General features: G+C 31.6%; 1 protein-coding gene across 1 annotated transcript; it reads left to right on the top strand.

The window, feature by feature from the left end:
• Positions 1 to 1,243: 1,243 nt before the first annotated feature.
• Positions 1,244 to 15,643, top strand: LOC108210767 (uncharacterized). Its single transcript, XM_017382172.2, has 10 exons — positions 1,244 to 1,764; positions 2,226 to 2,412; positions 2,546 to 2,679; positions 2,763 to 2,875; positions 3,031 to 3,154; positions 9,999 to 10,148; positions 10,295 to 10,450; positions 14,228 to 14,307; positions 14,426 to 14,475; positions 15,192 to 15,643. Exons 1-10 carry the CDS (start codon positions 1,372 to 1,374, stop codon positions 15,326 to 15,328), a joined length of 1,524 nt encoding a protein of 507 aa, XP_017237661.1. The 5' UTR covers positions 1,244 to 1,371; the 3' UTR covers positions 15,329 to 15,643.
• The last annotated feature ends 4,620 nt before the right edge of the window (positions 15,644 to 20,263 follow it).

Below are 20,263 nucleotides of genomic sequence, written 5' to 3' on the forward strand. Positions count from 1 at the left end.
TCGAATAATTTTAAGTACATTAAGACCTTTTTTCTCCAAAAATGATTGGAAAAAATATATAACTTTTGAAACTTATATTATAAATGATGAATGTTATATATAATTAGTATAGAAGTCCAAACAACAAAGCATGCATAAGAATAAAACTTGAAACAACAGAAATTCGTATTATATATATAAGTTATTTAATTTATATAAAGAAGTATAATTTCAGTTAACTATAAAATGAAATAATCTTAATAGATACATATAACGTATCCACTAATTATTAAATTAAAATACCGCGTAACAGAACCAAAAAAATATTGTTGAGCATGCTGTGTAATCGACCCTCATGCAATGCAATATTTTAATTTAACTTCGTCAACCATGACGAAATGAAGTATTTTAGCTAAACTTAATATTCATACCAAATCCATTATATTTGTACACAATATTAACAATCTCACAATGTCAACAAAATTACAATAATAATTAGGTGCATTTCCAACAAATCTTTTAGCATCTTTGATCAACATAACAAAAACACATTCTGCTTAGACATATTACCGTAACAAAAAAAGACAATCAGAACATTTCTATTTGATTAATATTTCAGTCAAAATTTTAAAAAAATATAAATAATAAAAGATTTTTACTTTGTCATTACTCCTGTCACAAAAAATACGTAGAGAATGAAACTATTTTTATTTGATCGTCATTTAAAATAAAATAAAAAATATGTGAACTAACATTAATATTTTTTACTTGATCATTATTTCAATCACAAATAAAATATATTTACATATAAATGCTTGTGGTTAAATATTATTTGTCAGCAATTGGAGATACTTATACAACATGAATTTTTATTTAATAAGCATCATAATCACAAACAAAAAATTTAGACAATTGAAGACATTTTTATTTGAAAACATTTCATTCACAAATCAGAAATATATAAATAATGAACAATTCTGTTTTTCAATAGATTACTAATTACTAATTCATCAAATTTTCGTCGAATTTCGTTTGACAAAAAGTAAAAAATATAAAAAACCCTAAATATCAACTGAAAATTATAATATAAAAATACGTCTTTTCATAACACTACTTTCTATTTGATAACGTAATTTGATTTCCATCCCTGACTTGCAAATGAAATTATCATGCTATGTTTTGAATTTGCTACGCAGAGTGAACTTCTTTTTTAAATAGCAAATCAGCATAAATTCAGAAGTAGAAAGTCACTAAAAGTAATATTTGATTTATAAAAAACACAAGTAAAACTTAGCAAAAAAAGAAAATAAAATAACCACGCAGTAAATCAAGAACAGAAACGCTCACTCACTGAGTCACTGTGCTTCTTCTTCCTAGACTTGTTCCACTAACATGGCGAAGAAGCTACTATCGTTTCACCACTTCATCTCTCTCCTTCTCCTCCTCATACTCTCATTCCAATCATCAAATGGGCTTCCACTAAAATCCACCAGACGCTCACCCCGATTGCTGGGCCGATTCTCAAAGCCCACCAAACCTCTTCTCAAAAACTACAAATACGAAACCCGATACTTTGATCAGAATCTCGATCACTTCAGCTTCGCGGATCTTCCTAAGTTTCGGCAACGGTATCTTATTAGCTTCGAACATTGGGTGGGACCAGAAAAAGCGGGGCCCATATTCTTTTACTGTGGTAATGAAGGGTACATTGATTGGTTTGCTGAGAATACTGGCTTTGTTTGGGAGCTCGCGCCTCGCTTTGGCGCCTTGGTTGTCTTCCCCGAGGTGAACTAAACTATCAAATTATACATTCTTTGGTTTGTTACTATTAGTGAAAAATTGATAAAATTCTGCTGTGAGTATTGATTTATAGAGATTTTATTGTAAATGTGTTTGTTTTCTATTGTTCCTAGTTGTAAATTTGATTGAAAACAGAAAAATGTTGATTCGTTTGAGAAAATGTTAAATGTTAGTGCTACAAGTTACTCATCGTCTGTCACTCGTCCTTATTTACCGAGGGCCAAGGGTTTGAGCATCAGTCGAAGCAAATGGGAGTGAGGGAAGGAGGGAAAGAGGGAAGAGGAGAGAGAGAGAGGGGGAGAGGGAGGGAGGGGGGGGGGGGGGGAGGCAAATGCGAGTGGGAGACAAGAGGCCGAGAGGGAGGGAGATACTATGGTTGCAATTTTATAAAGTACAATATCTGGTCCATAAATTAAAATTACTGAATTTGACAAACTTATGGGCAGCATCGATACTATGGGGAGTCTATGCCTCACGGAAGTACCAGTGAAGCATACAGAAATGCTTCTACTTTATCCTATCTAACAGCTGAACAAGCACTTGCGGATTATGCAATATTGCTTACAGACCTCAAGAAGAATTTGTCTGCTGAGGCTTGTCCTGTGGTGTTGTTTGGTGGATCATATGGTGGAAGTAAGATACTAAAGATACTAATTAATCCTTTTTGCAATGTGCATTATTTAGTTTTTATGATATGCAAGTCTGAACGGATCATTTTTCTTGTCTGTTCGCTAAGTTAATTTCTTTGCTTTTTTGACAAAAACAGTGTTAGCAGCATGGATGAGACTCAAGTATCCTCATCTTTCCGTTGGTGCTTTAGCTTCATCAGCACCCGTACTTCAGTTTGAAGATATTGTTCCACCAGAAACATTTTATGATATTGTCTCAAATGTCTTTAGAGTGCGTTTTCTTTCACCTATTAGTGACACTGTACATTGTATTAACATGTTATGGTTTGTAACTTGTACCTTTTCTCTTGACAGCATGAAAGTAGAAGCTGTTTTAACACTATAAAGACGTCATGGGATGCATTATTATCTGAGGTTCATAAGGAAGATGGGCTACTGCAACTTACCAAAACTTTCCACTTGTGTCAGTAAGAACATGTGAATGTGAAAGCTATTTTTCTCTTGTCTATTTATCATCCTCATCCTCATTATCACTATCATCATCGTTTTTAGCTTCCTGTAGATGTGTTTTCAGGTTACCAATTATGGTTATTGATTCTAATCCTCTATGGATGTATCACAGGAAACTAAACAGTTCTGTAGATTTGTCTAACTGGTGGGACTCTGCTTATACATCTTTGGCTATGGCAAACTACCCTTATCCTACAGAGTTTTTGATGCCACTACCAGGAGATCCCATAAAGGAGGTACGTTGGGATTATTCCTACATTGCCTCATTATGTATATTCAGAGTTTATAATTTGTACCTATGTCCCACATCTTTAAAACACTTACATGGATCTACTTGATTTTAAAGGGAGGTTATTGCGACTTTTTCATTCACAATCCTTTTGGAATATTCAAACTTTTAGATGTTCAGGCTGTTAATAATATTTTCAACTTTTGGATGTTAGGCTTAAGAGCATGCAATTTTTTTGTTAGTTTCAAACCATGCTACGATAGAATCCCCTGTAGTTTGAGTTCTGAGATTTATGTATCTTATTTTGTAATGAGGTATGATCTGCCTACTTCTACACAGCCCAGGCCCGATCCTGAACTTTCGGGGGCCCTAGGCCAAAAAAAATAGGGGCCCTCTTTAAAAAATTTGAAAATATTCAAATAATCAAATTTTTACCAAAATGTATTACAAAAAAAGTTCCAAACAATTTATAAGTAATGATATAATACACAATCCAACAATTCATAAAAAATGAGCTCTACGAGCTTTCTGAGATGCAAAATCATTGATGATAATATCGGAGTCGATATGTTCCAGAAGTTTCTTTTTGATTAATAAAATAGCAAGACCATTTAGCCGTTCTTGTGACATTGAAGACCTCAAGTAGGTTTTTATCAACTTTAACTTCGAAAAACTTCTTTCCGCTGATGCCACGGTCACTGGAACTGTTAAAAAGATTCTATAAGCGATTAAAGCATTTGGATAGCAATCTGCAGATATAACAAACTCAAGAATTTCAGTGGCTGACATTAGTTTATCTGGCAAAGTAGATTGTAATACTTTAAGTTCGGAGTACAAATAATTTAAATCAACATCCGATGAGTCACCATAAGAAAAGGCAGAGTGAAAAGTAACACAGCATTCTCTCAATTCATTCTCAGCCAGCGACTTTAACTTGTCAAAATCAAACAAAAAACCAAATAAATTTTCAAAAATTTTTAGTTGCTCAAATCTACTTTGCAAAGAAGTAATTGCCATATCAACAACCACCATAAAATATTCAAGTCTGAATAACTCTTCAGGTGATTGACATAGTTCATCCTCTTGAGTATTTTCATCAAAATGCTTTTTTCGAATAACACGGCGTTTTGCAGGAAGAGTAGGCTCTACTTCCATTTCAATTGCAATAGTTTTCGCAATATTTATACTAGAAGCAAAGCCTTCTTCCCTAAACTTTTCAAAATATAACAGCATGCCTTTAACCTCTTCTATGGTCGTGTCCAGACACATGGACTTAGACTGTAATTTCTTACTTACCTTATTTATAACAAACAAAATTTCATACCAAATAGTCATACCAATCAAAAACTCAAAACTGCCCAGTGCATTAAACAAACACTCTGCTTCACTTTTTGATTTTGCATCATTACCACAAGAATCATATAAAGCTGTCAAAGCCAATCTAAGTTGGGGAGCCTGAAATCTAATAGGTTTTACACTTTTAATTCGACTCTCCCAACGAGTATTAGATAAACTTTTCAAAGTAAGTCCAGGAACATTATCAAGCAGAATTTTCCATCTTTTTGTAGAACCAGAAAATAAAGTATATAGGCGTTGAACAATTCCAAAGAAAGAAACAGCTCTAGTGCAAGAATGTGCCATGTCACTAAGAGCATGATTTAAACTATGACTAGCACAAGGCATATATAATGCTGTTGGATTTATTTCAAGTAAACGCTTTTGGACACCTTGGTGCTTCCCTTTCATATTGGAGCCATTATCATAACCTTGACCCCTTATATCATCAATGTTAAGATCAAGAGACTTTAAAACATTTTGTAATTCAATAAAAAGTCCTAATCCCGATGTATCATCCACTTGTAAAAATTCTAAGAAGTACTCCTCAATTTTTATTTTTTGGGTCGAAATATTCACACATCGTACTATTAGAGTCATTTGTTCTTGATGAGCAATATCGGGAGTACAATCAAGAATTATGGAAAAATACTTTGTCGCTTGAATAATTTTAACCATGGTTACATGGGACGGGGTTCGATGCGAAACGCGGTACGAAATCGGGAACGTGGAAGGCTACCTTGAACGTTTCCGGAACGATGGAACGTACGGGTACGAGGGAACGCAGGGGTACGAGGGAACGTACGATATATTCTTAAATTAAATTTGATTATACTATTATATCATTGAAGTGCATGAGATACTTCAAACTATGATTTCATAGACTCGTGGATTTTTATATATAGTGAAGGTTCTGATGCTTTTAAAAAAATAGACACCAACAAATTAACAAATCATTTCCATATTTAAAATTCTTACCTTCTTATGATTTATTGCAATTATGAAAATCAAAAATAAAGTTAATTTTTACTGTTTAATTTTTAATTTTTATGAAAAATACAATTATTATTTATGTAATTCTTATATATTTGATAAAAATTAGGGAAAGTTCGCGATAACTATTTTCAAAATGAAATAAAAATTAAAACAAAAAACTGAATTACTCATCATTAAAATGTTAAGCGTAATAATTTCAGCACTTAAATTACAACTCGCAATCACATCAGAAATCAGTACAAATATATCATATATATATATATATAAAACATTAAAGACCCTTAAATCGAGGCATCTGCCCCCACTTGCCTTTATCATCTTCCCTTCCCCTATCTTTCTCTTTCCTTCCTCCATCTTCTTCTCTCCATCATCTTCTTCACATGATTAGAAATCTCCTAACATTGTTCATACCTGCCCTTTTCTTCTTTATTTTAACTTTGGTATGGTATGAATATGAAATAACGCCGGATTTAGTCGCCGCCTCGCCGGAATCGCTGCTGCCGGCGTTTCCGATCGCGACCGGCGACATCTCCGGTTGCGTTTGTTCCGGGATCGGGGACGAACGAACCGGGTCGCGATACGTGGTCACGTCCCCCGTTCCTTGTTTCCATGATTTTAACTATAGAACTTTTCACACTATGGGCCAAAAGGGAAATTAATCATTCTGAATATTATATCCAAGATAATTATAATGAATTTCACGATTTTGAATGCGTCTAACATGATCTTGCATTATCACATCAAATTCTGCTATCATTTCGATCAATCCTAGAAATTTACCATTACTATCTTGATATAGTTTTTCATTAGATCCTCTAAATGCCAAGTTATGAGTAGCAAGACACTTCACAGCAGAAAATACTCTAAGCAACACTTGCCTCCATCGATCTTTCTCTTTCGTAATCGCTTCTTGCAAATCTTTATCAATTGTTTCATTCTTATCTAGCCGCACCCTCATTTCATTCCAAGTAAACATATTTTTCATATGTTCAGTACTATTTTCATGTTGTCTCAGCCTCTCACTAATATGCTTCCAATCACTTAAACCTTCACTCGCTAATAAACTTTTGTTATTAATAGATTTAAACAACTTGAAGCAAAAACAAAAAACTTTGTCAACATGTTTAGAATAAATCAACCATTTTCAGTCACTAATCTCACCATTTTTTAACTTCCTAGAATAGTAAGCATATGAAAAATGCCTATTATTATCATCAAGAGGAAACTCAAGGTTTAGTTCTCTAATAGGCCCCTTTTCAACTATCATGTCTCTTGTTTTATTATCAAGATTTGCCCAATTCCTAGGATCATAAACATTCACAAAGGAAAATTCTTCTTCCTGCTCAGTAGGAATAGTTTGCTCTGCCTGTGCCTCTACATTAATAGATATATTTGGCACATCATTTGACAAGTTAGGCTCATTTTGCACACCAGTAGACTCATTTGGACCACTAAGTCCATTAATATCATTAATATTATCATGCAAATTTTCAGCTGGGGAGCCTAAATCTTCATCAGCCACATTTCTAACAACAAACCTATCAATAGCACCATGTTGTGATTTTACAAAATTTTCCTCAAGTTTCCTCTTTTTCCTTTTTGCACTTCCAGATAAATGTTTTTTAGGCAAACATAGCATAAAACAAGTAAATTAGATACTTAAATCAAATGACACAAAAATTAGGGATGAAATGATAACATCTTGATTAATATCATATGTGCAAGTAGCCAATTGCAAGATTGAAGCTCCAGGCTTGAAGCTCTGAACCGTCCAGCAGAGTAGTAATCAATCAACCACCGTTCGGTAAAGCAACTCCAAGTCTCCAATAATAAGATTTTCGAGACCAAGGAACCCTTGATTTATCAATTGCAGAATCTATAAATAACTTCAATTCATAGATGATAAGTGATGCACCTTCCAACTGCAATTTATCTCTATTTAAATTGTAGAAAGAAATAGTTGTCATAGTTAAGAATAGATGAAGATTCCAAGAGATTTAATGGTTACAACGGCTTGTTTTTCTTGGGAAGTATTTGGATTTAATGGAGACAGAAGGGAGGAGATGAGGGGAGAAGAAGAGACGAACAGAGAGAGAGCTGTTGGTATTTGGGTGTGTACGTGTGAGCCTGTGAGGTATCTGTTGTATTCTTCAGTTCTATTGCCTTTCAAATATTTTCTTTCATTTTTTTATTTATTAATTTAATTATTTTGTCAATCAATTTTAATATACTCTATCTTACAAATAATAATATAATTAAATAACTTAAAAATAAGAATTATTTTGACAAAAATAATTTGAATATTTTCTATCTTAAAAATAATAATATAAATGAAAATAATAATTTTTTTGACAAAAAAAAGTAACATAATTAAATAACTTAAAATTTTTGGGGCCCCTCCTTAGTCTTGGGCCCTAGGCCATTGCCCCTTTGGCCTACCCTCAGGACCGGGCCTGACACAGCCAATTAGACTTCAAGTTGGCAAGGTCCTTGGACTATGATTAAAGGTGCCAGTGACTGAAATATTAAAGTTGTCTTAATTTGATATTTCATTTGGCTGTTTGGTTTAATTTTAAAAAAGTGCTTATTGCTTATCGGTGAAAAGTTGTTTATAAGTGAAAAGTAACTTTTAATTTATATGTTTGGATATTTTTTTTGTATTCACAACTTATTGGGTATAAATTTTTTTAATATAATAATAAAATATTGTAAATTATCTTTAAAGTGGTTTGTTATTACATTTTTGTAAAATCATATTTCAAAAATAAAAATAAGTCACTAAAAAGCTAGCGTTTTCAACTTCTCAGATTCGGGCTTCTAAGTTGGAAGTTGACTTATAAGTTCTTTAAACAAATAGTGCGAATAAGCTGTTTTTGACTTATAAGCCCAACTAAACAGCACAATTGTTTAGTGTATGATAAATCCTTTTATCAGTGTAGGTCAATCATTTTTGAAGGACTGAGACCTCATTTCTAGTGCTTGAAAAAACAAAAACCCTAAACAAGCATACCGCAGATTCAGGATTCCTTTATTAAAAGAAGCATTATGATTCTCGGGACAGATTGTTTTGGGAAAAAATCATCCTATCCTATATAAAATAAGAGTACTTTAGTACAGGGATTTTAGTTGTCGAGAATCTTAGGTCATTGTTGGTATAAACCGTGACAGAATTAGAATTCTATTTGCCTACATCTATAATATATATATATATATATATATATATATATATATATATATATATATATCATATTAGAACATATGAGGACCAACCGTAATGAGGAGGTCATCAGCTATTATTATGTATATGTTTAACCATTTAAAAAATCCTCAAAGAAGAATAATAATTTTCTGGGATGGACCGGACTTTAGAAGAAAAAAATCCTCAAAAGGTTATTGACAAAAGTTTTTGATTGGCAAATTACAATAAAATATTTCAAAAGATATGTGTTGAGATGAAGTGGGATTACAATCTCACTAATAATCTCTAACTATTACAAGGGGGTTTCTACTCATACTTTCCAACCCTTTTCCAAGATGTTTTTATTCCCTATTTATAGCCCCTTTAGCATGTGCCTCCTTCCTTGGCCTTTGGGCTAGGGGCCAAACAATGCGATATTAATACAAATGCATCATATGAATTCAAACTAAAAGTTATAAAGTCTTGGCACATGACATGGGATAATCAGCTTTAAATATAATATAAGTGAGCAAGTTAGGTTGCTTGAGTATATGTAGTTGTGGCTTTTCAGGTTCTTGAGATGTCATAGCCTATAGAAACTGTGGATAGCTTTGGATTATGAAAAAACCCATATGTTATAAAGTATGATAGTAATGTTGTCTAGTATAAATCAAAACTGGGTTAGGTGATTAGGTCTGTGGTCATTAATCTGAAAAAATAACAGAGTATTTATGTCTTGGATAGAGACTGAATAAAACTAACTGTACAAAATTTGTTTGCAAACAAACTTTATCAATTTTAGTTAGTTTTGGAGTTTGGAACTTTTTAATCGAATATCAAATGGGGATTTCAATTGATCCGACAAATAGACTTTTAATACAAAGATACATAAACTCCGACAACATGACTATTCCTCGTCTTCATGATGGGTGCAAGATGAGGCCACACTTTGTTTTGATAATAGCCATGTAGTTTCAATAATAAAGAGTGATAAAATCCTTCCGCAGCGTAGGAGTTTTTCGTTCCATAAGCCGGCAAAAGGGGTATACTTGGCACAGCACATTTGTTCCAGTAGTGTGACATATAGTTGTCAACTCATTTGAGCTTCTTCTGGAACCTGATTATCTGTAACGTAATTAGTAATGTAATTATGTGAACAATTCCTGTTCAGACAAGTATAGAATTTTAAGCTTTAAAATTCATTCACAAAGATTTTCTTTTAGCCTCTATAAAATTATAAAAAATTTCCTCTTGATTATCAGATTTGACAATTCTCTTATCCGCACTCATAAATTCTACCGGCAGTCCTTACAAGTCTCAGTGTTTTATCATTTTCTATCAGGTTTGCAGAAAAATTGACAGCTGTCCCTATGGTACTGGTGTTTTGGAGTGCATCTTTGAAGGATTAAATGTCTATTATAATTATACTGGATCAGTCGACTGTTTTAACCTGGATGATGACCCTCATGGCGAGAATGGTTGGAACTGGCAGGTCCAAAAATAGCACCACACAGTGTTTATGTGTTTTATTTTCTTCAATTTTCTTCTTCTAATTATTATGGTGCAGAAGTATCCAATAAGAATTATACTCAATACATCTGCAAGATCTCTAAATATGTCTTTGGTTATGTTTTACAGGCATGCACTGAGATGGTTATGCCAATGTCAAGCAACAGGTACTCTAGTATGTTTCCTGAGTTTTATTACAACTACACTGAGTACAAAGAGGGGTGCTGGGAAGATTTTAAAGTCACGCCGAGGCCTACATGGATTACAACAGAATTTGGTGGACATGTAAGATATTTGCCTTTTTTGTAAATATTAGTGAGAGCAGAATAATAGATCATGACACTATTTTTTTTTTCTCTCATAAAGCTTTTGTTTGATGCCCAATGATGTGAGACAACTTATTAAAAGAGCGATTCTTATAACAAAACAATAAAAAAAAGATAAAATTGGGTGGATGAACTGCAGAAAACCCACTACCTCAAGGGATTCCTAACTGTAAAAGGAAGAAAAGTAACGAATCGGAACCCATGAAAAGAGGCCCAGTTTAGCATACAATAACGATCAAAAAAAATCAAGTCTAATAAAATATGAGGGGATTACAATTTACAATGCTTATATACGGAAGAGAGAACCCTCATAAATTATCCTAAGAGCATCTTTATAAGTATCCTAGTGGGTTCCTCTAAAGATATAATAAAAAATTCAATTTCTAGTAAGTTGAGACACGTGACAATTCCAACAACTGTCCTTATTTGTGTTGTCTAGTATTATTATAGTATTAAACTAGTGAAAAAAGCCGCGCTTCGCGGCGGCGTAGTAAATTTTAATATGAATCAGTATTATAATAGTATAAAAAATATTTTGAGTCATCTTCCTATTAAACATATCACGAATGAAAAATATTATAATTGGTATAAAAATTTGTTTACGTGACCATCCTGTCAAACACAATACTAATAATAAAATTAGTTCGAACCCTCCTCCCGTCAAAGACAATATTAATCCATAATTATTATTTTTACGATAAAAATAAATATTAAAATTTAGATCAAAATTAGTTTGAGCCGCTCTCTTATCAAACACAATACTAATAAGAAAACATTATAATTTATATATTAGTTTGAGTCGCCTTACTGTCAAATACAATACTAATAAAAATTATTCTAATTATGATAAAATTAAAGATTATAATTGGATAAAAAGTATTTTGAACCGTGGTCCCATTTTAACCAAAAAAAAAATATTATAACATAGATTAGAAATTATTTCAGCCACTTTCCCGTAAAACATAATACTAATAGAAAATTTATTATTCTTTAGATAAAAATTAGTTTGGGCCGCCTCCCGTGCCCGTCAAACAAAATACTAATCAATAATCATTTACATTATCATAAAATCAATATATGATTCCTATTTTATATATATTATTTTATTTGTTAATTATTTTTATTTTTTGATTCCTATTTATTAGTTAAAATTTATTATTCTTTTATGGTTCTAATTTTGTTGCTATTAGTTTTTTAATGATTATTATCTTTACGATCCTTTATATTCTATTCAAAATTTAAAAAAATTATAAGACTTAATCGAATATAGAAATTGTACGTATTACCTTACAAATCTTAAATATAAATTGTATTTTATCTATGATTGTTAATTTAAATAAATATAATCCTATTCTTTTTAGCATTCCTAAATAAGAAAAGAATTGTATGACCTTTAGAATCTAAAAAAAAAGAATTGTATTAACTTTTGGAATCCTTGAACTTGATTTTTCAAATTATAATTATATATTCTATTTGAAATTTAAGAAAATTATAAGAAAATAATTCTATTATTTGTAGAGTCCAATAAAAAAAAGAATTGTATTCCCTATAAGATCCTTGAACTTGATTTTTTGGATTATAATTTTATTTTTTATTCAAAATTCAAGAAAAATATAAGACTGAATTTTTAATAAAATAAGACTCTAAGTTTTATAACTTTTGAAAATAAGAATTGTATTTTTTAACCTGATTTTTAGGTTATAATTTTATTTTTAATTAAGAAATTTATAAGACTAAATTCAATAATTCTAGACACGTTGAGTTAATAAATTTTATGATTCGAACATATCATGTTCTCTAATTTATTATTTGTGTCTACTATTTAGACTCTTAAACAGTTGTGATTACGGACCTAGTATTATATTATTCTTCTATATATTCTATCAAAAATAAAATTTTATAATATAAATTTCGACTACATGTTCTATATATCTTATCGAAAATAAGAATTGTACATATTACCTTACAAACTTTAGATATAAATTATATTTTATATATTATTATTAGTTTGAATAAATACAATCATATTTCTTTTAAGATTACTAAATAAGAAAAGAATTGTATCATCTTTAGAATTCAATAAGAAATACTAAATAAGAAAAGAATTGCATCATCTTTAGAATTCAATAAAAAAAGAATTGTATTACTTTTAGAATTCTTGAACCTGATTTTTTGAATTATAACTATAGTTTTTATCTGAAATTTAAGAAAAATTAGAAGGCTGAATGGAGCAATTCTAGAGACGCCCGCATCCTCCTTTATATATATATATTGATTCAAAATTCATTTAGGAATAAAAATGTAAAAAAAATGTGGGAAAGAGTGTGGAAAAGGTGGGAAGTGAATACTTAAATATTAAAAAAAAAAAGAGGAATGGTTAACCGTTACCTATAGTTGAGGAATGAAAGAGGGATCCTAACTTTTTGGGGAATAGTTACGACTCCGTTGGAGTGATGTTTTGTAGCATATTCCTCAATATTATAGCTTAGGAAATCATATAGCTAATCTGTTGGAGATGTAATGGACAAAGGCTCATAAAAAATTAGGCTTATGCATAATAACCTACATAATAATTAATAAACTATTAACCCTACCCCCACATAAACCATATAAAGAAATAATTTAATTCTCTCTAAACTAGATACACATAAACTAATAATAATATTTACTGTCACTTCCTTTCCTCATCCGTCATCACCCAAGTGTACACTAGCTACAGTTGAGATGCCAGATCAGTCTATAGCTTGTTGATTCTTGGCTCTCTCTCTCAGAGAAAACATTTTTATTCTGCATAGAATTTTTTTACTTCCCTAACAATTTCCAAAATGTAGGTGATAGAATGGGTAGAATAAAACAGTAATATTCAAACTAAATGAAGGGGAATATCATGGCTAAATTTCAAATTCTGTAATATTTGTTGTAGGGTGTCAAAAAGTATATTATTGATCAATATTCCCCCTATCAATATCTTTTGAATCCAAGGAGGTGGGAAATTTGGGTGATCATTAGGAAAATAATACCTCAGCTGGCCATTGTCTGGACGTGCAGCCTTGGGTTAGCATTTTAAGTCCAATACAGAATTAGACATCAGATGCAGTCTAGGACTGTAATTTTTTTATATTGTTTTCTCTACCTTCTTTCTAATTAAGAAAATTAAATTGCATTTTGCATTTTCTGATATGCCAAAGTCTATATTAGCTCTTCTATGTTATCTGTGTTCATTTTAAAAGTTTATATGATGGTAATAAGTTCTAAACATATGCAAAACAAGAGGGTTATACAAGTTTGAATTCATAGTCTATGAATTAGTCATGGCTTATGAGTATCTCGACTATAAAAATAGGATATTACTTAGAATTATTGTATCATTTGACACTGAAAATGAAATTATCAGTTAGTTCAACCAGGTGTAATTACTATAAAATAGGTATCTGCTATCTTATATATTATATTCTATGCCATTTACATAAAGTTATTACATATTCAACAAATGTTTTCTTTTCATGACAAATAGGAAGTAGGAACTTACTAATAAGTACTTCCCTGAAAATCCTTTTAAATTTTATTATCAATTGTTTATTAAAATTAAGCTGGTTGGAGTCCATCGTCAATAACTGCCATCCAGAAATTTACTTTTGCGGTGACTTCCTTTAGGTGTATCTACTATCTTCATTGAAAAAATCTATAAAAAGTCACCTTTCATTTATATGTGCTCTTGATGTTATTTATAATGCAGGATTTCAAAGCTGACCTGAAGAATTTTGGAAGTAACATCATATTCTCAAATGGCCTGTTAGATCCTTGGAGTGGTGGCAGGTGAAACTCTTTTACTCAGTACTTTCTTTATTCAGCCTCTTTTATTCGGCGTGTGTTCTTACCAATTTACCATTACAAAGTATTAAAGTTGACAATTTTGACAATATATCCGCGACAGTGTTTTGGAGGATATTTCTGAAAGTATTGTTGCTCTCGTCACGGAGAAAGGTACTGTAACAATGTATTTTGTATGATACAAGCTTAGAAATTACCCTATGTCTTAGACCTCTTGGTTTACTTTTTTTGACTTGCATCTATCGGCCTATTATTATTGTGTATGTTATTCTTGTTTCATGGGATATATGATTCCCAAACAATTGGCCTGCCTACACTAAATTACGCGATATTAGTTAATATCACTTTTTGACGGGATTTATATTACCAAGGGAAATATTGCAATTAAACTCTCCTTCAAATATAAAGACGAAGGTGATCAGAAACAGTCTGAAAAATATAACAGGATCAGGTCTGAAAACATAATTGCAAATAATCGGCAGTCAGGGATTATATTGAATGCAAGCAAACACAGTCTTACCTTTTGCGATATCCCAATCACCACAAGATTGAGAAGTACAGCTATCTGTGCATATTTTTTTCCAATATAAAGCCTTATAAAGTTGAATTTTACTTGGGTTTTAAAGATCAGAGTAACTATATGAGTCAGTAGGCCGGCTTCTAAACACTGCGCTGTACGTCTGCAATGAGGTCACTTTAAGCTACATATGCAGATCAATATATTATGGTGACTCAACATTCGATAAAATTGAAGTTCTATGATAACAAAGTATCTTTTAATGCAGTGACTCAAAACTTCTGAATCTCTTTGCTGGATTTACATTTAACTCTACGAAATACTGTTGTCCTAAAAGTTTCACTGCTTTTAGGTGCCCATCACTTGGATTTGCGTGCAGCAACCAGCGAGGATCCTAACTGGTTGTTGGAGCAAAGGGCAAAGGAGATTATGCTGATTGAGGATTGGATAAAGTCATACAATGATAGGAAACACCTTGCTGAAATATAAAGACAGAGGTTAGCTATTTGCCCTTTCTGTGTCATGACATGGTCTGCATTTGCTACTCCTATGGCAGAAAGTGTAAATATATTCTTGCTCTGTGGTCACAGTGTTATCTATTTCATATTTTCATGTACACCCAGATGGTAAAGTATTAGATGATACTATTCGGTAGCATGCACTGATGCTTGTATGTTTATCTGCCTGTCTATGTTGACACGAACTGAATAATGGAAACAATCAGAATATAGTTTCCACAACAATTTGATGAGCAGATACTATTAAATATGTGAAATACTGTAGAGGCATAATTTTATTTTTTCATTTTCTTTTACTAAAGTTTGTCAAATAAAAGAAGGGACATGAGCACATAAGCACATTCTTCAGTTAGTCAGAACCAAGTTACAAAAGCATCAGTTCAAACCATATATTTGTGCTGGCTGGTTGCAAAACCATCAGTTTTCCGGCTGTTAGATGGGATTAAAATTTTTATTCTACCAACTATTTTTTCCGTCAATAAATCTTATACTAGCTGTGTTCTTTCCTGCTGGTATGCAGATTTTAAAATTTATCATGATTATGCTATTGCTGCATCACGATTTTGAACCCATTCTATGCCATTCTTCCCTGACAGTTGTTCCAATCGAAATTTTTAAAAAACCTGGTGCAAACAACATATTGGCAACAAGGAAGTGCCCCCGGCTGTATAGATAAAAAACTAATGCAACTGCATACAAATATAAAGTGAATAACCAAACCGACCCAGTATATCTCGCTTAGAGGCCTGTGGTATTATTTACACATGACTTATTTTAAAAGACGTGACCATTGGGAGTCTTAAAAACGCGACCATTGGGAGGTGACTAGTCTGTATAAGATGCGACTATTAACGGAAAGAAAACGGTGAGCAGAAGACGCCATAGAAAACGGTGACCGGAAGATGCGATAATTGGTGGGGGGAAACGGTTTCCATCTTGAATGGGAGCCCTACCCTGTAGAAATCAAAATCAAAATCCGGCAAATGAGATACTATAAAGTGAATCATGTTACTATATTTTTTTATTAAATTAGTAGTTATTCTATTTTTTTAATACTTACGTTTAATGTGCAAATAGCTATATAAAAATTATTTTTATTAAATTTAATTAATTTATTTTTTAAAGAGTATGAATATACATGCACGCTAGTTGAGTTGGATTAAAATGGGTGTTCACATTACAAATTAGTCAATCAAGTAAATTATTGTTTCTCAGAGCGAGAGCAAGAAAATGCTCATAAGTTTATTCAAAGCATAGAGTATGAAACTACGAATGCTCATAGGTGATCTTACCAGTTGAAAAAGTCTCGATCAAAATTTAAATGTCCAACAGAACTCTTACTAGTATACTGTACCGTGTCACCCTATTCTCTCAGCCCATGCAGGCAATTTTTCACGCGCATCGAAGCTGAAACGCTGAAACGTTTCCAGGCAATTAACGTGGTTGAAACAAGAAATATAGGTCCTAGTCAGATGAAGTGGTTCAGCTATACGTATGCATGGCCGAGTAGGTGTACCAGTTGTCACCGTTTAAAAATATGCAACGGGAGATTTATCATTTATCACATATCGTACAACATGTATGGTGAGAGATAATCTTGACCGAGGAAAATCAGGCAAGATACAGCAGCTAGCCATAAGAAAAGTCCCCCTAAGAGATGAACATATTGTTAGGTAAATCAGTAGGGTCAAAATACATATCTTCCCACTTGATGTTCATCTCATTATTACTTTCGTCCCCAGCTTGGAGTTGGGGGCTGATTTCCCTTCAACTTTTGACGCGAATTTTGGCCGCGTTCTGAATCGTTTGCTTAAGAAAGTTGAAATATTTTTAAGATGTCCCGGAATGAGAAGTTAACAGCTGAAAAAAGTAGTTTTTTATAAATTTAAAACTTCTTCTTTCATGGGCTTGTAAGAAATCTCTAGCGTTTGCGGTTTATTAGAGTCAGACCTCCAATATTAGGGTCGTAACCGTCACTTCTCCGCTTTTTAATTTTTATCCTCTTTACTGATTAATCGTATTCGCTCTTTCATCTTCTCTTATATTTATCAGTATTATTAATTCTTGTTGAGCACCTTGTCATCATAGTCGTACGCATCTTTTTGGGATTTTATGTTTGTTTTGATGTTTTTGTGTGTTCTGTTATGGGTCTCGGTAACTTTCTAAAAAGGATTTACATGATATTTTGGGTGATCCATAAGGTTTGTATCAAACATGGCACAGTGGTAAATATCGCAAGCGCTCACTTTTTACGACATAAAATTGTTCATGTTTTGGGGTCATTTTCGTGGATCCAATATAAGTTGATGTAACTGATAATTCTGAACACTAGGCTACAAATGCATGCTGGTGCTTATGTGAAGGTCAATTGATTCTACTATGTTCACATCTGATGTAGGTTGGATTGCTCGAGTCTGATTATAATACTTTTTGGATTAAAATATTTGAATATTGTTATGAAATAAATATGTGGATGACTTTTGGCTCTTTGATTTCTCCCATGACCTTTGGCTTTTAGTTTTCTCCCATTGATACTTGAAATTCTTGACCTTTCATTTGTATCTTAAAGGCCTATATAAAGGCACTTGTATGTATTGAGAAGGTGCAAGTAATACATAGATGTTATCACATTCTCTTCTCTCATATCATATACACTTCTCTTGTATTATTTACATAACACGTTATCAGCACGATTTGCTCTCGTTCTTGTTACTTTGATGCCGCTTCTTATGTTAAGAAGTCCAACACTACAACGTTTGTTTGTATCCAAATTTAAGTGGTTAAGGTTTGCTCTTGTACAAGGTATGACTTGTCCTTATTATCAAAAGATCGGAGTTCCCTTCTTTCATTTCAAAGTAAAGAGTTTTTGGAGTGATTAATCTGAAAATCGGCCATGACTATAAGATTATAAGGTACACATCTTTATCATCTTCTTCATATATTATATATTATATTATATTATTTTGGTATTCTGTAATTTATTTTATTGTGAGATGGCTACATCTTTGTTTTTGATGAATCTTAGCATTTTCAAATATAAATGAGCTATATAAAACTTTTGCGATTTGCATCTTTTCTTGTAGATTATTTTGGATATTACATATTGTCTTTTTCATGCTTGGTAAAATATGATGTTATTAATGTACCTTGTGTTATTCCTGGAATATGATAATGCTTTGAGTTCAATACATGTAATTTTATTGGTGATGCATCTTCGCGAAAGTTTAAAATTTTAATGATGATCATATTATTTAGATATAAACTTGTATATGTGTGTTTCTTATTATACCTTGGTAGAACTCCTGCAATTTTTTATAATTGGTGTGATTTATGTTAAAATAATTCAACAAGAAATGATTATGCACAAAATATGTTAGAATTGATTAATTCTACAAGAATGATTTATGCTAGATTGATTTATGTGATTTTTGTGATTTGAATGAGACATCTTGTGACACATTTACATAAATCTGTTAACTCTACCATTATACCTTTCGCACATGTTAGAATGTTTGTATTATGCATTAATCGAATATTTGTGAGATACTTATTTTTACAAATAAAATCATAAGTTATTAGTGACTCACTAATCCAAAAGTTGTACATGATTAATAGATAGTAAGTCGTCCTACTCTTTAAAAAGTCATGAGTCATATATGCTCCATTTTATCCTAACAAATGATTGTTCTCAAGTCATTATCTATTTCATATGAGTTTAAATTGATAGTAAGCTTTATTAATGACTTGGCTAATTTTTCTATGAGAGAGATAAAAATTCCATATCATTCTTATCTATATACATTATGTATGACCTCACCTCTCTAGTCTTTACCAATGTATCTCAGATAAATATATGCTACACAGATCTTTGCTTATCCATATTTAATCTTTCTATTTCGAGGACACCCCAAAATTTGAGATAGTCTAAACTTTTTATATTATGGTTTGATTGAGATGGCTTATGTGCACACACTATGTCACTTGTATTAAGTTGTCTTGCTCACATATTAAAGAATATTACATATGCATGATTCAAAGTTCAAATAAGTGACATTATGTGATCTCCATGTGAAATTCTTGATAATTGATAGTATGTTAATATCACTACTTGCCTTATATTTATAGTTGATTTAAAATTAGCGTTGGTAAAAGTGTTTTTTTTTACCATAAGTTAAATAATGTTGGTATTATCGACAACACCTATTTGACGTTGTTTTTAATAGATTGATTGTATATGATTGCACCTAGTAGTTGCACGTAATAACAACCAGAAGTTGTCATAATAAAATTCTTTTATCATCACACATTAACGTTGTGTTTAATTTTTGTGAAATTTCTAATGGATATTAATCATATTTTTCATAAATATAATTTTGAGCGAGGTCTATAAAATGTTGTGTGTTTAAACACTTGATTACATTCCAGAAGAGTGATATAGTAGAATAATATTCAAATCAGGAGTTTATCCTAGATGATATAATATCCCTGAAGGATGGTTCTATATAAAGAATAGTATAATATTTGGATATAATAGATTTTAATTGAATAAATATTATATTGTATCCCGTAGATACAGTATTATGAAATTGATGAAATATCTGGATTGTTAAATTCATGAGTTGATATCGTGACTAAATGTGATTTACTAAATTTGAATTATTGATAAAAGTATTATGTATTGCAACAAATGACATCGCACCATAATGTGACAATATTAAAAATTTAGAGGATATCAACCATGATAGTAGCAATGGTCATGACATTACAAATACTTTAAGTCATATTCTTATTATGTGTATAAGAAATATTTCTCTTGATTGATATAAAGATGACTAGTATCAATACTTCATATCTAAAATGAGTCATCCAAAAGGGAGGATTATATTGGATGCCTCATTATAGTTTT

The sequence above is a fragment of the Daucus carota genome, chromosome 3 (genome assembly GCF_001625215.2).
Source record: "Daucus carota subsp. sativus chromosome 3, DH1 v3.0, whole genome shotgun sequence".
Lineage (NCBI taxonomy): Eukaryota > Viridiplantae > Streptophyta > Magnoliopsida > Apiales > Apiaceae > Daucus > Daucus carota.